The sequence below is a fragment of the Onychostruthus taczanowskii genome, unplaced genomic scaffold (genome assembly GCF_017590055.1).
Source record: "Onychostruthus taczanowskii isolate IOZ18803 unplaced genomic scaffold, ASM1759005v1 scaffold12, whole genome shotgun sequence".
NCBI classification, from domain to species: Eukaryota; Metazoa; Chordata; class Aves; order Passeriformes; family Passeridae; genus Onychostruthus; species Onychostruthus taczanowskii.
This window is the reverse complement of record NW_024498351.1, coordinates 8,391,319-8,412,707: the sequence shown is the minus strand read 5'-3', so window position 1 is coordinate 8,412,707 and position 21,389 is coordinate 8,391,319. Positions and strand designations below refer to the sequence as shown.

At 38.0% G+C, this 21,389-nt stretch overlaps 1 protein-coding gene across 1 annotated transcript in view; it reads left to right on the top strand.

Moving 5' to 3' along the window:
* MARCHF1 (membrane associated ring-CH-type finger 1) overlaps positions 1 to 20,369 on the top strand; it is a 32,226-nt gene extending 11,857 nt beyond the window's left edge. The window contains exons 2-4 of the mRNA XM_041427997.1: positions 457 to 637; positions 16,586 to 16,733; positions 18,969 to 20,369. Of these exons, the coding sequence (XP_041283931.1) occupies positions 457 to 637; positions 16,586 to 16,733; positions 18,969 to 19,270 (631 nt within the window). The 3' untranslated portion in view covers positions 19,271 to 20,369. The remainder of the gene's footprint in view (positions 1 to 456; positions 638 to 16,585; positions 16,734 to 18,968) is intronic.
* The last annotated feature ends 1,020 nt before the right edge of the window (positions 20,370 to 21,389 follow it).

Below are 21,389 nucleotides of genomic sequence, written 5' to 3'. Positions count from 1 at the left end.
AGAGTACTCAAAACTATTCTCTGATTCTTTAGCTGAGTAACTCCAAAGAAATATCCTAGGAACTTTTTGTGCTTCACATGCTGGATATTTTCAGCTTGGGTTAGAATTCTCTCCCTTTGAGGGTTTTATTGGCATTGCTTACAGACCAAGCACTATTCTCTTTTGGTATTTATCTTAAAGGCTTTGCCATGCATAAAAGGGAAACGCTGTTATTTCTCTTGATTCACCTTCAGACCACGTAGCAAATTCAAAGAGACATTATAACTAAGTGAGGAGAAGCTGCTAAATGGCAGAAAGGAGCAAGGAGAAGGTTCCTGGGCCTCCATCTGAAAGGTCATATACCTGGCATCTTTTGAATGTCAAGCGTGAAGATGGGAAAGCAGTGTAAATAAGCCAGTGCCTTTGCACTGCTGGTTGGCGGGTTGGCTCACTCGCTCTTGCTGTCCTTCCTGTCAGGATCTGTCACTGTGAGGGAGATGATGAAAGCCCCCTCATCACGCCGTGTCGCTGCACGGGGACGCTGCGCTTTGTCCACCAGGCCTGCCTGCACCAGTGGATCAAGAGCTCGGACACGCGCTGCTGCGAGCTCTGCAAGTACGACTTCATCATGGAGACCAAGCTCAAGCCCCTCCGGAAGGTAGGCTGCTTTGGAGTCTAATTATCCTCAGGTGTCAGAGCTCCAGGATGGTAGTGGAAATTGCAAGCACAGTTAAAGAAACATCTGTCCAGAATGGCTTTGTATGCGCTGTTGGTAATCAGTCACGGTGATTTTATTCTTACGTGTAAGCTGGTTAATTTTCAGCAGGAGAAAAATTGACTTAAAGACTCTCTTTCTTCACACATACAATATAAATGCACAAATAATGGTCTTTTGGCTTAGGCTTTCTATCTTCAGCTTTTTGTTATGAGTTCATCTGCACGTTTTTAAGCCAGAAAGAAATCTTTTCATATTTTGCTCCTGAGTAACACAGTCCAGTTCACCCAGCAATTTTTACACAAAGCCCATAACTCCTGGTTGAGAATGATGCTTATACCCATGTGGAGACAGCAGTTACGAAGTAACACAGTCAATTTAGCTGCATCTGTTGTAGCTGTGGCACTCATGGGCAAATTAATCACTTCTACTTTAAAATTAGTTAATGGAATTTAAAAGACACGGTGACTTTGCATTCTGAATGTCAAATGTGTGTTATCTCCACTCATCTGTTTTCTAAGATAAATCAATAAAATGCTACACAGATTGTCAGTATAGCGAAGGTGAAGAGTTTATTAAACATATGTGGGTTCTGTTTTCTTTGGAGTGGATAATTTCTCTTCAAATTTTTATTTTAAAATGCTCTCATCCTTCTGGAGTCGTGTTGAATCTTTGAAGTTTGAGTCAATCTGGAGCTGGGCAAGTTTTGATTTAAAATAAATTTCTACATGAAAAACACACAGCAACTATTGCTTTGGACTAGCATATGCCTATATAGTAGCGTTCTAATGGCAAAAGACATTTTGTTTTTGTTTGCCTTATACAGGTAGCAGTAGTTCAGAGAAAGGAGAATCAACGCAATTCCTTCGCACTTCCCATTCAGAGGAATTTTCTATTAAATCCATGGTGATAAACCACTTCTGAGGGAAGAATCTGGGGCTAATTTGGAAAGTAAAGCTTGTGATAGGGAAAGACAAAGTTCTCAAATGCCAGGTAGATCTGGCCTTGTATGCTAGAAATTGAAACAAAAAAAAAAAAAAAAGACGGCTAAAAACTTAATTATATTTACTTCAGTTTTAGTAATTGCAGATAAAATTTAACTAATGTAAGGATGAGATAATTGTATAAAAACCCCCTGCCTGTTGCATATCTTTGGGGGCATTTTTCAGTTTATCTGTTTCTATTTTCAAACAAAATTGCTTTAACGTCTAGCAGGTACTCTCACAACACTTACTTTTCCCAAGAGAATACACAGATATAGGTATTTTTAACAAAAGTTTTTTCCTGGTTTTGTTAGATAATATAGCATCTTCTATAAAAGGGAAACAAAATTTATAGTGGCCAAGGAGAAAAGGAGTGGAAAATGTGCATAACTTGAAATCAGAAGTTTTAACTCTGTGTGTGGTCAGTGCCACATCTTCTCCTCCTTTTAGAGTGGTAATGTAATTCCAACAAGTCTGCAATTTCTTAATTTAATGATTTCCACCTTGTTCAGCTTATCCGGTATGGTTTAGATTTCTGCATAGAAAAGATTCACCTCTTCTTTGAGGCAGGATATTTTTGTTTCTGCTTGAACCACTCCTCAAAAGTAGTTTATCTGCCTGGCAGTCTGTGCTGGTAACATTCCTCCCTTCAAATGCTAACAAATACTTATTTGTGTGGAATGGGCCCAGCATCTAACTATAATTCCTTTCTTGTAAGTCACACATTTCAGAAACCAAAGCTCCCAAAGATTTCAAAGTTAAAATTGGTTGTCCTTTGGCATTTATAGCATTCAACTGTGACACCCTTCACGTGTTACATTTAATTAAATATGTGATCCTTACTAAGTGTGAGCATTATCATCACCATCATTCAAAAATTTGTGAAACACTAAACTGTTTATGAGAAGCTGTTTTGCAAACCAAGTATTTTGACTCCTGTAGCAAAGCTAAAGTAAGGGAGGAAAAAATGATCATGAGACCTGCCATATGAGTAGAGCTGACTGGTAAATTTCCACCCAAACATCCTTTATAAAAATCACTGAAACTGTTTTGATTAGGATTTTTTTTTGTCAGACCTAATGTGTTTTGCAAAAGTGGAAAGTCCCAATGAAACACTGTCAAATTTCTTGGCAGCTTTTATGAAGCCCAGAATCTCAGTTCTGATCTCAGTTCTGGAGTGTTCCTGTGTTTTCAAAGGACTGGCACAAAGGGTGGTGAGCAAAGTTCTGTGGGACAGGCAGCTCCTAACACCAAAGCTCTCCACAATCCTGTCTCCCTGATGTAGGATCTGGAAAACACTACTGACTCTGGGATTTCCAGACCTTGAAAGCTTTGGGTTTTGCTAAATCTTGGTTCTGTACTAGACCTCAAGAGCCTTCAGTCCCCTAAGTCTGGCCTGTCAGCTGTGAATCAAAATTTCCAAACTTTTGCAATCCTCTTGGCATGATGGCAGGAATGTTATGTATCTGAAAACAACACAATTCTTGTCAGCTTTGTTGGATGCCAACTGGAACAGCAAAATTGATGCCAAAAAAGTTATTAATTTTGCTAATAAGCTTTGAGGAATTCTGAAAACAGATCTTTTTCATGCTTCCTAAACAAAAGACCATATATTTTGTTTCAAGAAAGGAGTGCCTATTCAATTCCATAAAAAAATAATTTATTAAAAAAACAAAGGAAATTATTTCCCCTAAAGTGACTTTCTGTCCAGCTCCAGATGATACAATTTCCATGGCCATTAGACCTGGATTTGAAGTGACATTCTACAAGGGGGAGGGTCACATCTCTTTATCAATTCTGATTTTTTGTTTTTTAATCTCTCTCATCACTTATTATACAACATTCTAAAATTTGGTTCCTGACTATGCATTGTTTCATTATGATGAATTTTGTCATAATATCTTTGTAAAATTCCTGCTGCTGATCTCCTGAAGGGAGAAAATTAGAGACGACCAAACTTAATTACAGCAATCTATAGTTTTGCATTTTGCAGAATCACAAAAGCATGATTTAAATATAAAACAAACTATTTAATTAAATAATTAATTACCATTTTTATTTATGCCTCAGCCCTTCTTGCACCTTCAATATTCCATAACAGATTTTTTATCAAAGTCTAAGGTTTTATAACACAATCATTTTGGAATGTCATGCCATATCTGTTAGCACCCATAAGTGACAAAGTAGAACATACAAAGTTAGCATGAATTAAGATAATCAGTATTAAATCAATAGGTTTGTGCCAATATGTGACGGTTATTTAATTAGAGAATCCCTGAGAGCACCAGACATCAAATAAAACTCAGTTTAATCATTTTAGTGCCTCTCTGCATTGAGGTAATCCTTTGAAGCATTGATCAACAGACATTGCAAGTGTTTCATATATTTGGACAGGTCTAATTACTCAGCTCAAGATAAATAAAGAAATTAAATATTAAGCATTGCTTAGTGTTTCTGATTTGTTTCTCATGGTCTCTGTTACATCTGTCTGTCACTATAAATAATACAGCTACATTTGTACCTTTGCCTCTCAGCATCTGCAATCCATCATGCAGAATTTAAAGGTTGACTTATCACAGAAGGAATTAGAAAGTGGTAAGAAGCTGAAGCTTGTGTGAGTTCCTTATTGAGCTCTATCAGGTAATAGCTTAAACCTGAGAAAAACACTTATTTAAAATTGATGCAATCCTAGATATTAACACCTGCATTTCATATCTCTTGAATTTGGTGTTTGAAGACTAATAGAAATGAGAATTGAATGAAAATACAGTGAGAATGAAACAGATTAAAGTGTAAAATTAAAAGAAGCTTTAAACACAAAAATGTCTTTAAATGGAGATTCTCAACACTTCCTTGCTATACTTCAAAATACTTTTCTTATTTAAATTTTGCTGTCTATTTAAGACATCTAGTATCTGATGAGATGTCTTACTTTGATGCATCATCCCAACAGACTATTGTGTGGTGTCAGAGATGTCTGTTTTCTCTCCCAATTCTATTTTTTAAATGATTTACAAATAAAGTCTTATTTATGTGAGGCATAAGCAATATTGCTCATTGTTACCATGTGGTTGCTCTTGGTCATTAAGGAAGCACAAGTCAATTTTTTTGTTTACAGAAGTGTTATGAAGCAGTTGAGGTTAATTTTCTTTCTGGTAGGAAGAGTATCTGAATTTATGCCTTTTCAAAAATAGAGGACTGGGAATGTTCTTTTAGTACAGAGTGATAGGTTTCTATTAAATTAAACAGAAGCAAAGAAAATGCTGATCATGAAATAAACTTGATCTTATTTATTTTGAATGTGTACATGTATCTTCTAAGTCTTTATCCCTCTAGTATTCTGTATTTGCTTATATGCTGATATAAAAAAACTCATAGCATGCCTGAAACATTCACTGATGGCAAAATATGGTAAGGGTGTTTTTTACTTTTGATTCAATGCTAGCTTGGTAATTCATATTTACATTTCTTTTTTAAGAGTATGGTGATCACTGCCAAAAGTCATAGAACCTGCTGTGACATTTCTGTGATATACTGCTCTGAAATCAAAAGTGCTGGCCATTAGAAACTACTTTTTCCAGAGTAAACTCTCAGATCCAGATGTCACCAGAAGAGTCTCACAAGAAAAAAACCCAAACTTTTAGGCAGTCATTACCATAGTGCTTGCTGTTCAGTTCTTACTGCCCTGTGCTGTGAGGTATGAACCACCTGGCTTTGTCGTTGCTTTTCTAATAATGCTAGTGATAAGAAGTGCTATCAAATATTGCACAGGTCTTGCTGTGGGACTAGTTCCCTTTTGACCCAATTTGATGAATATTTTGCAGTCCTCAACATAGAAGGAGCTCCTGCATTTTTCTTTGATTTCTGGTGCAGCTACATAGTGTCGTCAAGGCAACCTGCTCTAGCATTCTTTCTTCCAGTAAACTGTCTCAAAACATCAGTAGCCTCAAATAATTGCCTGCAATATGTGGGGTCAGACACTTCACCAGTATGCACAAAGGCACAAAGCTATTACTTTCTTGTTGGCTATCATGTCATTATAGCAAATAACTTTGGGCTCAAGGGACAATGTGTATATTAGAGCTTGTAAAGTAAAAATGATTCTATAGCATTTATATCCTATTGTGATGCCTTGGGGATGCAAGGGACTACTTTGTTCAGACAGTTGTATTCCTAATTTTTGAGGATAATAGAGCATTACTGCTAATTTATGTGTATAAAGATGGCATGCTGTAGTTCACAGAATACTGCTGTCTTGCATTTTCTGCCGCAAAAACAAACTAGAGCTTAGCTTTCTTATGGTGGTAGAATTTGTGCTAGCCTGCCATTTCCACATGTCTTTCTCTTCCATTCAGAACACAGCTTTATTCACACAGCAGTTCCCACAGACTTCTGACAAAAGATTCTTGTGCCTCTTACCTTGAAACCATCATAACATATCCCTAGACTTGCTAAAAGACATCTTACTGTGACACTTTGCTGGGACACCCCCATGTGCAGCATCCTTCCTGGAGATAGAGCAAGATGTTTGTACAGATATTGCTTTGAACTTTTAAGAAACAAATAAAAAATATTATACTAGAAAATTAAATGAAAGTGGTGTCCTCTTCTAATTAAAGGCCAGTAACCAAACTGGCTACTTTGCTGCTTAGCAGCATTTGCAAAAGCAAAGGGAATTTGGGAGATTGATCTGCTCTGGGTATTAGTAGTGTTATCCACTATTGCACAGACCTGTGAACATGAGCTCTGGGAGGTACAAATCTTCTGTGCTTTCTGAGGCTGAAATAAACAGTTTGATCTGAGTTGTTTTACAGATGAAACTTGCATCAAAAGATTCAATTCCCATTTTAGTTAGAGAGCCCTACTCAATCCTGTAGTTTATCAGCCTCTCTTATTTTTTAAGAACTTGGGGCCTCCTTTTCATTTTTATATTTCAGGCCTTTCAGTGTTTTGTTTTACAGCTTGACCTCATCAATAGTTATAAGCAAGGAAGGACTGGCTGAAGCATGACAATGATTAAGAGAATCTCTGGCTTTACAAATAAAGCAAGTGTAAATGGAATGCTAACACAAAACGTATAGCTAGTAATATGAAATTAAAAGAGCATAATCAACCCAAGCATTGACCTAAACCAGTCATTGTAATTCATGGAGTTTTTTAAGAATGCCATTTTTACTGTTTAATTTTGAAGTTAGGAACTTTACCAGCTCCCATGGGAGAGCGCTGCTATTCATGATCTGATTAATGCAGGCAATTATCTGTCACATAATTAACACGTACAATTTTACAGTTGTTACCTGCCTCAGTTTTTTTTGCCTGGGACCTATTGATGTGAGAATGATCTGTTCACAGGTTGATGCTTGCTTGTTGGTGGAATGCATGCTAAAAATGGGTTTTCTTTTGAAAAATGATGATGTGATGTTCTTTTGAACACAGAAATTCCAGTGGTGGATCTAAATTATAACCAAATGGGATAATTTTTACTTTACTCCGGTTTGATGGTGTTTGTTAATTTAATTTTATTCCTGTAGCATTTTATTAAAATTGTTGGGAAAAAAAATTAGAATTTCCTCTTTTTTTTTTTTCAGATTGAATAGCTTCCCTCAGCTCTTTATTAGAGCACTAGGCTGTAGTTTTATTTTAATTACTATAGCTTTCCTCAGCACAACTTTCCTCTATTTTAATTCTATTTAATTGCATCAAAAGAATCTTTCTTGTGGGAAAATTAAAAGACAGAGAAAGCAACTGTAGCTATTCATTGGAAAGTCAGTATTCTTCCTAAAGCCATATTTATAGATAATTAAAAGCATCAACTCCTTTTTTTAATCTTTGTTACATGGAATTTCAGACATATGTGTAGATACTGTGTATATAGCTGCAAAAAAAAGGATATGTCCAGGTATGTTTAAACAACAATGTATTTAAAAATACCAGGGTTTTGGCAAACAGACATTTAAACCAAAGCACATCTTGTAACAATTTGAACTGATTCTCAGCAGGCTGGACGATTTGAAATAGAGGAAATTAAGCTCTGTGATGAATACTGGAGAGAAGATAATCGAAGTAAAGACCAGCAAAACTGTAATTATATCCTACAACTTGTTTTAAGTGCCTAAAGCAACAGATCTCTTCAGAGAAAATTCCTGCAACTGGACATGACTGAAGAACTAAAGGAAGTGGAGAGGGTTACAAAACCATGTAATAGGATGCTGGTCTCCAGCATGTTGCTATATCAGTTTTTCTAATTGCTCTCCTTTTCCAATTTCTCCCATGCTGTAGGAGCTTTTTGTCCACGTCCATCACACTATAAGCACTCAGATGTGCAAAGCGAAATCCTACTTGGTATTCAGAAACAGAGACTCAGGCACAGACTGCTGGGAGATGGTTTGTTACAGCTCCTGTAGTGGAGAAAGGACTTGTGGTTGCTTTGACCCCAGCAGAATCCATCTCAAGTCCACCACTGAGCATATGTCATGGCTGCTTTTATATTGCCTCTGGAATACATACCACAAAATGCAGCAGCCCTACCTGCTTTGGTCAGAAAGGGAAATCTCAGCATAACTGGTGTTTTAGCAGAATTATGGTCTGTGCTCTTGTGGTATGGCAGTTCGACTGATGGATTTTTTTAATGGTTTTCATCGTGTGTGTATGTGTCTAAGTTGTTTGAGGACTGGACTGTGATTTAAAGGTATTTGCTACTTAGTGACTGGAGCAAATGTTGTGCCTTCAATTAGATATGCTGCTCTTTTGGAAATACAGAGTAGACAGAGGCAGGAGTCGACAGCTGTAAAGAGAACAAAAGTGATCCTTTGATAGAACAATCATAGAAGTGCTGTAGGGAGAACAGACAACAGCAGCATCCGTTTCTGTTCTTGACTAAATGTGATAAAAGTTAATGGAGACATAGATTCTACCCCTTTTATCCCTGTTTCTTTATGGGTTACCAACATGTAGCTTCTTTTTTGATTTTTGACTAGTAAAGTCATATGTCCAGATACCTGAAGTAATTATTTTTTAGAGTTCTAGATATGTGCCTCTTGTTCGTAGTACCAGATACTCCCCATAGTTTACATTATGGTGGTAGTTCACTCCTGATCAGTGGTTAAATGTTTTACCTGCAGTTTCTCTGCCAGGATTATTTTTTAGATAAGGTGGCTAAATTGTACTGTGCTCGGAGATAGTGATCTTTTTCTTAAAGGTCTTACAAGGCAAGAAAAGAAAAATACTTGTGAATGAGGAGTTCATGATAGCACTGAAGGCTCTGTTGAACAAAAGATTGGTTGATGTCTTCAGCATTCGAAGAAGATGCTTGGAAAGTAAACACTTGGTCACGTACTTTTGCATTCTATATATTGATGTAAAGCAAATGCTGTAATTACTTCCCACAGGGTTTCTTGCACATCTCTCCAAAGCATATGGTGTTGGCTTCTGTCCGAGACAGAGCACTGGATGAGAGGGCCATGAAGTCCTGTATTTCCAAAGCATAGGTGTTGTATTTTGTTTCGTGGGTTTTTTTGTTTTTTAGTTTGGTTTGGTTTTGGTTTTGGTTTGGGCTTTTTTTTTTTTTTTTTTTTTTTTGTTAGTCTCTGTTGGGATGATTAGGGTGCAGGTACTGAAGTTCTTTTAGCTGGCAAATGACAAGTATCCTCAATACCACTTTCATATAGCAAAAACTTAATTTCTACACTTCTCTTTTACATTATTTGAGGCTTTGCTAATTGATAACGTACACAGCAAAACGTTGCATAAGCTTCTGAAGAGTGCATGCTGATTATATCACTTAAGTCTGTTCTAATTGTCACAAAAAAGAAATAAGATGCCATCTTGGTTATGATAAAACTGAATTATTAGTTTGCAGATGATAATCTTAAGGTGTTCATCAAAGTGAGATTTTTCATTATGTGTTTCTTTTATTGCTGTAGATATGCATATCATACAAAAGTGAAGTAAATGTGTTTGTCTTCAGAAATGCACCCATTTCTGATTCAGTTTAATTTTTTTTAATAGGTGTTTTAAATACACCACAGACATTCTTTTTAATTCTGGACAGGTTTGTTTAGTGTCTCCTAACGGAGAGAAATAGATTTTGAGCAAACTTCAGACAGGTTTGCCAGACAATGATCTATACTGGAACATCTGATGAGCTAACTAGGTGGAGGTAAGGTTGTGCATAGATAGGGCCATATGATCCACCAGGTGACATGGGATTTTAAAAATTCTTTTCTTTTCCTTGTTCAGCAATTAACACAGCAGGGGTCAAATTATGGTCTTCTGTTCTTTATCCTTACAAGAGTTTCTTCTCTGGGATACATCTTTTGAAAAAAGGTGATGACAAATATGTTTTCTATATTTTCTGTGAACCTGCTCCGTTCTTGCTTCTCTCTGGACATGTTTGGGGAAAAGAAGACAGTGTAGGTGTTTTCATGGCCCAAACCCTTCTCTTGTCAGCCATCAGACCTGGCTCATTCTGTTGGACTGAGGGGCACTTCTCACACTGGAGCAGGATGTGGGGACACATGCCTTGTCCCCACGGTACAGGCTGCAACCACATGTTGTTTAGATGGCACAGAGAGGCCCAGAATGCTTCTATTCAAATAACAAGGTTTGAAGTCTCATCTCTTACGAGGACTTCCAGTTTCTGCAAGGCTATTTTGTTCTCCCAACATGAGAGGAGCCCTGTTGTCCTTTATTACTATTATTTCTTCCTCTTCCACCCACTGCACAAATTCCATTCCGAAAACTGCCATGGCAGCTGCTTTCCTCCAGCTGGTAGGTTGATAGCAGTGAACAGCTCACTGTGGAGCCTGAGCCAATTAGTACTGCAACAAGTGACCAGAAAACCCTCCCTAATATAAATAACTCTGAGCTACATGTTCACATTGTTGACATATCTTCACTGCTCAGTTCACTTCAGCATACACTGAACCAGTTCTTTTTCAAAAGTGCTGGCTAAATCCTGTGGGTTGAATTTCAGATAAAGACCTTTTTCTGTGTGTTTTTCAGTCTGTATGCAGAGTGCAGTTTCTACAACAGCCTCTAGTAAATAATTTTAGCCTTTATTTTGCTGGCATAATTACTTTAAGACAAAGTTTGGCTGAAAGTATTTCTTCAGACTGTAGAAAGAATTCAAAACATATTGCATCATGACTTTAGCTCTAGGTGAGAGCAGAAATTCTTCCACCTGTGGGTGTTGTTTACATTATACATAGGCATTTTTTCTGCTAAATGATGGATAGGCAGAAAAATGTCACAAAAAATATTTAACATTAGCAGTATTCCCCCCATACCAGCTTCTCCTGTCAGACCTCCTTACATGCAATTTTTAAAACAGGGTTTCTGAAAATACCCAGGGGTTAAAAAGTGCAGGCATTCATCATATGTTGCAAAGCAGCCCATTAACTTCACCTTCACTATTTGGCATCCTCAGTGCTGAGCCCCTGCAGCAGAGAGACCTTGCGCTGTAGAGGTGTGAATCTGCAAACCTGCAGTAGAACTGCAGTTGCCTCAGGACATCAGTGTAGACAAAAATCTGTAGCCAGCGTGACAGAATATTACCATGGACAGGAGGCAACACGTGGGCACGGAGTGGTGGATGGGAGCAGGCAGGCAGCAAATGGACAATGCAGAGGTGGGGAAAGGAAACCCAGGCAGCAGAGTTTGATAAGTGCCACTGAGAGGTGTGGGGACAGCTTTTGTGTGAGCAATGTGGAGCGTTTGGCTCTGCATTGGCCGTCGTGAAACCACTCTGCAGAAAACTTAATGTATGGAGGGAATTAAAATTGCAGATTTGCTTCTGTTAAGCGAGAGGCTGTGTTGGTATGTAGGACATGAAGCAGCACCCCCACACTCACAAGGAGTGTTTCCAGAGAATACTAAAGAAAATAAATATATGCAATTACTTGTTGCATATTGATTAATCAAGCTTTTATTAGAAGTGGTATGCAGGGAGGTAGATTTTTGTTCTTTAAAATAAGTATGAGAGATTTTGTCAAACTACTTTACAGGAAAGGAAGTGGTTGGCTACACATGATTTAAAGTTCCCTGTATGTTTTAGGGTTTGGTGGGGTGTTTTTTATTTTCCCGGAAGACCCGTGACTACATTTTGTAATTACAAGAGTGGGATTTGAAATCAGTAACCATTCTCTTGAAGTTTGAGTGAAATTTTCTTTAGGAAACAAAAGCAAAACATGAGGTAGAAACCTAGAATAGGGTTTTACATTTATTTTTAGAATAGGTACAGTTTTACAGCTGCCTCTTTAAAGATTATTCCAAACTTCTCTGGCAGTAAAGCATAGGAATTCCAGCTGAGATGCACAATGTGTCTTAGAAGCAGCTGTAAGTAGTATTTGGGGTGGAACGACTGTTTCTGATCACATTTACAGTCCAGCTTCTTTCCATTCTTGCTGGGAACCTGTGAGTCAGGCAATCTCCTACCACCCTCCAGTGGTTTTCAGAGCACAGTGCAAGCCACATGTTCGGAAAGCTTATTCAGAAAATAAAAAGGGGGCTGGGAATATTCCAAGCTTTCTGCTGGGGACACATTTGGATTTTTGTTACACTTTGGATTTATTTGGTGACTTGCTTAAAAGATCTTTTGGTTCCAGTTAGATGCTACAAAGTGTTCTAGCACACCTGTGAAGCTTTATGATACTCATGCGGTTGCTTGCAGGACATTAAACCATCTGCATTTGTGATGATTTCCAGTCTGTGTTTGTATTGCTCCAGGATTACAGAATCCGTGGGTGTGACAATTGGATGGACAACGGTGAAGGGGTGTTTTGTAGGAGGCTGGGCAAAAACTACAGCTTTTTCTATGAACTTAGTGACTAAATAATTTGCAAGTCATTATAAATGTCTCCTCTGGCTGTTACCATTTATTTCTGTCATTATAGTATCTAAAGCACCTTAGGAGCATTAAGATCTAAATTCTCAAAGAAAATTGCATCTGTGTACTTAATTTTGTGCTGTTTTCTATTCTTGGTAGCATCTGATATTCTATCCATGGCATGTCACAGTGTCATCAACCCGATTGCTGTATTTTCTTGGAGATCACTGATGAAGAAAATAAAACATGACACAATTTATTTTTATCTTTCTATTATGAATGTGGAAAGCCATGAAAACTGCAGGAGCTTCAAAACACAGCAGGGATGAATTTATCAGAGGTTAAGGAGGCATTAACACACTGTGTGACATGAAAGGCAGCGCCTGCCAAAATTCCCCACACGACTTTAGGCTGTATCAAGTCCTGGACTACAAAGTAAAAGGGGCTGATGCTTTCATTGTTCATTACATTGTTGTCTCATCCTTTGTTGGGGATTTTCAAGCAATTTTTATTTCACATAACTGTGCTTTTGTCCAAGCAAGTCCGTGCTAAAACTGCTAATTTTTTGATACAAGCCTATTGCAAAAATCCTAAAATAGGGAATTGCACTTTTCTGCTGCAGGATGACATAAATTGCTGGCTCATCTACTAACATCACTCATGTAGTAGAGCATGATTCATCGATTCACAAAGTACTCTCTGTTCAGCCAATCTAAAGTACATGAGTAGGATGGGGAAGTTACATCAGCTACCACTGGGATCACCAGAAGTACAGCACAAAGTTTAATTGGTTTTTTTCTTCTGAGTTCAGCTCATCATCACCATAGTTGAGAGAATTATGACTGAAGCAAGGGCAGGGCAAAACAAAAGAGCAGCTTTGAAGCACGCTAAGAGCTGTAAAATGCTCCCAGGTATCTGTCCATGACAGATGGAGTCTCTCCTTGGTCCTTATTCCTTTCCTGTATCCCAAACTGGGAGTACGAGATATTCTGCAATCTCCCAGTCCCATAATGACCTGTGCCCTGGTGACCTCTCCCAGTGTCTTGGCAGTCACCTTCTGTCTGCTGTGGTAATGAGTATGTGGATAGAATAGACAGACAGGCAGGGCAGGCAAGGCAGGCTCTTGTGGGAGAAGAAGAGGGGCCAGCTGGAGGAAGAAGCAGAGTCCAGTAGGCCTTGGCTTGCCTTCTGGCTGGATTTGATCATGGGATGTTAGCAAAAAGGCCTGCTTCGGCCAATTTCTGCTGGCTTCCTGTCCTGAGATACCTTTCTTGTAAATCTCAGCAGAACTCGGTGAGCTGGTGTTGTAGTGTGTTTTTGAACCTTTATTTACCTATCCTGCCTGTTGGTTGGCTGATTTTGTTGGTGGTTTGATTTTTTTCCACCTACCAATGTTTACATTTAGACTAATGGGACCAGCATTTGTCTTTGCCTGGGCATTAAGATCTACACGAAGGCTTTTGAGTATGTTAGAGAGCAAAATGGCTATAAAGAGACTGCACATATATATGACTATGAAAATTTTGAGAGTCTTCTCTCCAACAGACCAAATGGTGTAGCATCAAAGTTGAGATAACAGACAAAATCTATTTAAGAACACATCTTTGTTCATTATTCTGTGTTATCTCTCACAAAGCATCCACAGGTAAGTGAAGGGTTAAGGTAAAATTCTTTCTTCCACCTGGACAAAGACAAGGTTTCTTTCTTTGGAAAGAAAGTCTGTTAGAAGACTTGAATTGAATTTTCACTGCAAAAAACCGAAAATCTCCAGGTCAAAGGCTGTGTAACCTGGTGACTGTAGTGGTATAAGACTGATAATGCCACATACTGTCTGGTCTGACCACTGAATATTACCTGCATGATCTATAATGAATATAAAGTTTGGGGGTTATTACTTAAAAGAAAACCAAAACAAACCTTTTTATAACTCCCATTTTTCCAGACTGCCATACAAAACCCAGCAAGCTTAGTTTTCACTCAAAAGTAGATGTATCAGAAACTGAAATGAGGTCTCAGCTAATAAATAAGCCAATGGCTCTGACTTTTTGTATATTACTCAGGAAATATTTACATTTTTCTAAACAGCTATTTATGCTTTGTGTTCATGAAGCGTGGGAGAAGTGATTCTTGAAAGACCTCACCAGGACTGCTGCATCCAGCTCTGGGGTGCCCACTGAGGTCATGTTGGAGAGAGTCCACAAGAGGCCACAAAAAATGATCAGAGGGCTGGGGCACCTCTCCTATGAGGAAAAGCTGACAAGTGGGGTCGTTCAGCCTGGAGAAAAGGCTTCAAGACCTTATTGTGGCCTTCCAGTACCTAAATGGGGCCTGTAAGAAAGATAAAGCAAACTTTTTTAGCAGGGCTTGTTACAGTGGTACAAGGAGTAAGGATTTTAAACAAAACAAAAAAAAGAAAAGAAAAAAAAAAGAGTGTATCTAGACTACATTTAGAAGAAACTTCTTATTATGAGAATGGTGAAAAAGTGGAACAGGTTGTCCAGGGAAGTAGTAGGTGCCCCATCCTGGGAAACATTATGGTCAAGTTGGATGGGGCTCTGAGCAGGCTGGTCTAATTGCAGATGTGCCTGCTCATTGCAGGGGGGCTGGACTGGATGACTCTTAAGGTCCCTTCCAAGCCAAAGTATTCTGTGATTCATGGAATTTTGACAAGGGCTAGAAAATGTTCTAGAGATTGTGTTTTGAGGCAACAGCCCTGAAACATGCAAGATTTAGCTGCCATTAAAACTGGTGTTTCTTTGGCCTGGTATGTCCTGCTCTACAAGCAGGAAGAAGTATTTCTGAGAGTTATTCCCCTTGGTGGCATGACACTGACCCTCCTCAGGTTTTACTGCAGCTGTGCTCCTTCAAAACATAACGTGACTGCAAAGAATGTTCAGAGTAGAATGGCTATGTTGGTTTAGGTTAAAGGCTAAACATCTAGCTTGGATGGCATCTCCAGCCCTAGCCTTAAGGAATTTAGAAAAATTTTTTACTGCCCGGAAACAAAATGTTAAAAAATCCCAAACAGTGAAAACAGCTAATAAAACCAAAACAATCCAAAAACCAAACAAGGAAAACCAAGACAAACTCCCAGCTTGGCAGTAAATGAGCAGCATGGCAGTGCTCTGCAGAGGCTGTGGCTGCTGTCCTGGCTGTAGCAGGTGGCAGCAGTGCTGTGTCACCGAGCTGAGTGCAGCTCAGTCCAGTGTTCACAGAGCCACAGGGAGGTGGCACTCGAATCTCATGCTTTGTACTGCTTTCCTTCCTCAGATGCCAGTACTGGCTCCAAGATTATCCATCAGAATTGAGGCGTTTTCCTTTTAAGTGCTCTGTTCTTTCATCTGTTTTCAAAAGCAAATGTTTTAGGAGAGAAGGGTTTTGTTTTGAACAAGTGCTGGGAAAAACCCCCATGTCACAAGTGAGATTAAAAAAAATCACCTCAAGAGCTGCATTGTTCAGTTGCAGAAAATAGCCTATTTCATCTTAAAATAGCCTTAACTTAAGCCAGGATTTAGCACCATAATTCACAAACACGTGCCTGGAAGATCCTCCTTGCGTTACTGAGGCTATTTGACTGCTATCATATGATCATTTCCATGTAATCATCTTTTTGAGTTTATTGAATTTAATCCTCAATGCAGTTGCATTTCCTGTGCTTTTATTTTATGGGAAGACTGTTCCATAGCTGTATTCCTATAATTTTAATACATATTGCAAACAGATGTTTAGGCTTTTTCTTCTCACCACCAGAAATGCAAATTTAAAGTAAATGTTAATCTTTTTATCTGTCTGTTAACATCTTATGGCTGTACTGTAATGAAATTACTTAGGCTATCATTCACAAGCAGACAGAAACAGAACAGTATTCTTCATTCCTCTGAATCTGTGAAAATGAGATAATTTTGAATTTAACAGGGACAACGGACACACTCCTGTAATGCATATTACCAAAACTAAAGGATTTGTTAATTTTATTACTGCTTGTGGTTTTGGTAGAAGGAGCCACAATGGGCCTAATCAGTTTAATGTAAAATTTTACCAGTCAGATTTTTTAATTACTTTTTTTTTTTTTTTTAATTTCAGTGGGAGAAATTACAGATGACAACAAGTGAGAGGAGAAAAATTGTTTGTTCAGTCACATTCCATATAATTGCAATTACCTGCGTTGTTTGGTCATTGTATGTTTTAATTGACAGAACGGCTGAAGAAATTAAACAAGGCAATGATAACGGTAAGTATCTTTTACCTTCTTCAGTGCTGCTGGTAATGCAGGGCCTGGCTTTGAAAGGCAGCTCTGTAACCAGTCACATTCTGTTCTTAAATAACAGCTCACATGCCTACACCAGAGGCTTTAATGCAGAACTTCTGAATGCGTCAATCTTACCTTATGCCCCAACAGAGAGAACTCTGCTTTGTGTAATCATTACAGCAGCTTAACTGGCCTGCTGGTTCTTTCTGGGTTAATCTCCCATTATCTAGATAATTCTAAAGCTCAGGCAAAAAGATGAGTCAAGTTCAAACAGCTCAGTGCAAGTTCAGGTCCTTAAATAGCAATTTATTTATATTAATCACTTGAATTTTGATAGGACGTAAAGTACAGTAGAGCCTCTTAATTTACCGCCTTCCTAATACAAACTTCCAAGAGACTGTTTTCCATTTGTTTGAGTCCTTCATGTTGGACTTGATAGCATGGAAAGCCATTCCTGTGTCCTTTCAAATAGAATTTCACTGTGAATGTCCATGTTCCAGCTGTATTTATTGGTTACGTGCTGGAACAGAGAAGTCATGAGACTCTATCTGCAGAGATACTGAAAATCCAACTGGACACGTGTAAAAAAATGCATGCTTAATGTCAGTAAGAGCCATACTTAGCATATGTGGAAAATATATCCTAAATTTAACTACTGTTTTCCATTTCAAATCTAAGTTTATTTGATCTTAAATTCAGTCTTAAATGTGACGATAAAAAGCTTTTGAGTTTTGATCTGAATTGAATTTAAGCACCCTAGAGGAACAAAGGTCTCTAGCTTTGTGTTATATTCCAAAGTTAACATGGAAAACAAAACAGGTGAAGCTTTGTGCCTTGCTAGTTAGATAAATATTTGATGATACTCCTGATGCTTGCCTTTCTTGCCTTAGAGAGGAAAATAAGCAACAAACCTCAGAAAGTCACAGATGAATACACACTACAAAGTCTTGTTTTGAATTCTTTTGAAATGGGTAACCTTGTTTTTTATCTCAAAAAACCTGGCCCAGAGGACAGGACTAGGGATGGCTTTGAATTTCTGTTTATGAGTACAACTACATCATCCTACTCATTACAAAGGGGAAGCTATTTCTGTAGATTAGCTGAATTTCCATAACAAAACAGCTAACAGGCAGTTTTGTTGTTACACACAATGCATAAGAATCATGTTAATTATTCCTGGTAGGCTCAAAAAGTATTTATGATTTGTGTAGCATTCAGTATTTGCCAATATAGTGGTTGATTCTTTACACTGAAAAATGGACAAAGAGATGCCCTGGAGCTACTTACAACATGCAGAAGTAAGTGTGAAGAGGACACTTTTGGTCCAAAATTTGTTTGTTGCAGGGGAAAGTACTGTTACAAAAGCAAACATGTATTTGTGGAGAATAAGAGGGACATACATGTAGTTTGCTTTATTCCCCATTTTTTCTCTTTAAATGGGAATTGCCAAGGCAAAGACAAGTAAGCACTGGAGAAAAAACACTTTATAAACATATTTGGAGAAGGAGAAAAATTGAAACCCTGAATAATAGTAGTATTGTTTGTTAATATTCTACTTTAAAAATCACATTTTAAATGGCTACTCAAATTATTTAAGGGGTTGGGGTTATTTTTCTCTTTAGGGAAGTATATGATGCAAACCCTTTAATTGCTAAACCTGACACTGCTGTACAGAAAAGTGGATTTAAAGTATATTTAAAATATTCTAGAATTTATATGGCACCAGCAGAAAGGAATCAAGTTTAATGTATATTTATTCTGCTTGAAGAAAGAGGTCTAGGTTCAGCTGACTTTTCTCCTAAGAAAGCTCAAGTCTGAAAACATGGCAATCCTGGAAAAAAATGAAAGATACAAAACTCTCTGTCCCATACCAGTTAATAAAAAAAGGTGTTACCACAGAAGCAGCAGCAGCCTATCTTTAATGGTAAAAGGTGAAAGAAATCCTGAAAGAAAGATTTTGAGAGTGGCATTGATTTTTTGGTTGATTTATTTGACCAAATGGTGGTCAAATCAGTTAAAAGTAGGAAGCAGTTTCGTGTTCCATGGGCAGTTTCTTGGCCAGCCTATGGAATAGGAAACCCCATCTATTTTCTAGAGCCACAACTGCCCCAATAGCGTGCACATACCCGGGCATTCTTAGCCAGTGGCTTATTTTCTTAGACATTACTGAAACAGTGCTTGATATTCAATTTATAACATAAACTTTCTATTTCAAAGGTGTCCTTGAATGGCCATTTTGGACAAAACTCGTTGTGGTGGCCATTGGATTCACAGGAGGCCTGGTCTTCATGTATGTGCAGTGTAAGGTTTACGTCCAGCTGTGGCGCAGGTTGAAAGCCTACAACAGAGTGATCTTTGTTCAGAACTGCCCAGACACCATCAAAAAACTGGAGGAGAAAAGCTCTCCGTGCACTCAGCCCTCGGAGGTGAAGGACGCGGTGGTGGTGCCAGTAGCACACACAGGTACAAACTCTCAGCCGGCGGCGGAAGAGGCGATGTCGGAGGTCATGCCAGTTTGACACGGACAGCATTGCTTCTTCCTTGCAGAGTAAGCTGTAGTGTCTGCTACACTACAAATGCTACAAGAAAGTAGAAATGACTGTGCATTTTTTCGGTTAAAGAAGACCCCAACCAAACAAGAAAAATACCCCATACAAAAACCAAAACCGTACAAGGAAAATGGATCCAGCAAAGCAACTTGTTAATGTATGGAATGTGCCCGTTCGTGACGTAGTTCTGCAACTAGTCAGCAAGTGTAGTGAAAGTGGAAGTGTAGAAAGTGCAATAGAGAACAGGTTTAACAGACAATGCCAAACCTATGTAACAATGTACTTTTTTTTTTTTTTTTCCCCTAACTGGGCTGGCTGGGAAAGTAGAAAACAGAAGTGATACAATGATTTTGTTTACAGAAGACACAAAACCTTTCATCTGTTTACTACTAAAAGTTGTATTTGCTATTTACCTTTTCAAAGATACACTTCAAAGGGTACCAATCCAAATAATATGCATTAACAGAATCGAAGTACAGAGAGATGTATTGCAGCACTCCCTCTCTTAGCCTCGTACGGCAACACCTTCATGTGACTGTAGTGGAGCCTGAATGTTTGGGCAGCTGTGTCAACTATGGATATTTGAACCAGTTGTTTTAACTATGGCTGGATTTTTGAAAATTAAGCAGTTCCAACCAATATAAACTCACATCTCCATAAGCTGCAGACAGTTTTTTTTAAATGTCAGGGAAGTACAGGAAGAATATGGAGATATGCATTTAGAAGAGCAGCTCCGTTGTTTATTTTACTTCATAGGAATGAATTAGGCATCAATTGGATACACAAAGTATTGAGGCAAAATTGTAAATTAAAAAAAAAGCAGTTTACTGCAGAATTACACAGAAGTAAATTGTCTGTTGTCAAAGGTCTGAAAAAGGATGAAGATGGAAGCTACTTTTGGTTTTATTTTTTAAGATTCATGATACAGAAAGGTAGATATAAGAGAACATACCTACCTATATATCTTAAGAAAACATTAGTTTTTATCTCCTTGCTCTAAAAAGCTAGTTTTTATCTTCCTGACTGAAAAAAACAGATCAATGGTTTCCTTCTGTACAGGTAAACTTAAGGTGTTAGAGATTGAACAGTTCAGTTGTTAATTTCGTGTTTTGAGCACTGGCATATAAAAATGAAGTGTGAATAGCATTAAAAGGTGCAATAGATAAATGAATGTAGATATAATCCTGTGTCCAACAGGGTGAATTATGTATAAGGAACCAATTTTGTGATTCACTTTGCAAAACTGTGGTGTTTACTATAAGGACACAAGAGCAAGTATTGATTCAGAGTAGCTTTGTACTGGTGTGCACAAGTCTGGGGCCTGAACATGTGTATTTTAAAAAGAAGTTGAAAGTTCTTTTTTTAATCTTGTATTTAGTAAAGGAGGAAAAGCAAATGAAGAACCAGAGTAATGAGGACAGGAGAGTAGAGATTCACTTACAGGTGGGGTATCTGCCACAATTACAAGTGAACTAGAGTTCTACAGAAGCCTTGAAGTTTCTACTCATAAATTTTCTCTTTGTACACTCAAGTATTTACAGTGAAATAACAGACTCATCCCATTCTTGCAAATACCCAGGCTTTAGGGCCTAAGATGTATTGGAATTTATATACTAGGTATTCCTTTGTGAATGTTTACTGGCTTAAGGCTCAGGGAATACTAGAAGTAGCAGTGTTAGCAAGAAATATGTCTTTAATCAGACCATTACATTCTTTTGTATTGGAATTGCTCTTGTAATTTGGCTGTGACTAAGTGATGGTTATCTGGCTAGACAGGACACAAAACCTTGGTGCTTGAATGGGTCCTTAATACATGTTAATATTTGCTGTCAGTTACTCCAGGTGAGTTGGATTAATGTTTGAAGTTTTTTCATGTAATGGCACACACTTTTTATATAAAATAATTTCCCAACTACACAACTGCAACTTCCAATTGTAGCAGCTTCTTATTTGAAATGACATACAAGAAAAACCAAATCATTTCTCCATTTAAAATTGTGGAGGAGATTTCAGAAGGTCTTCAGAGCATGATGACACAATTAAGGAATGTCTAGCAACTGCACATGCTTAAGAGAGTCTGCAATGGCAT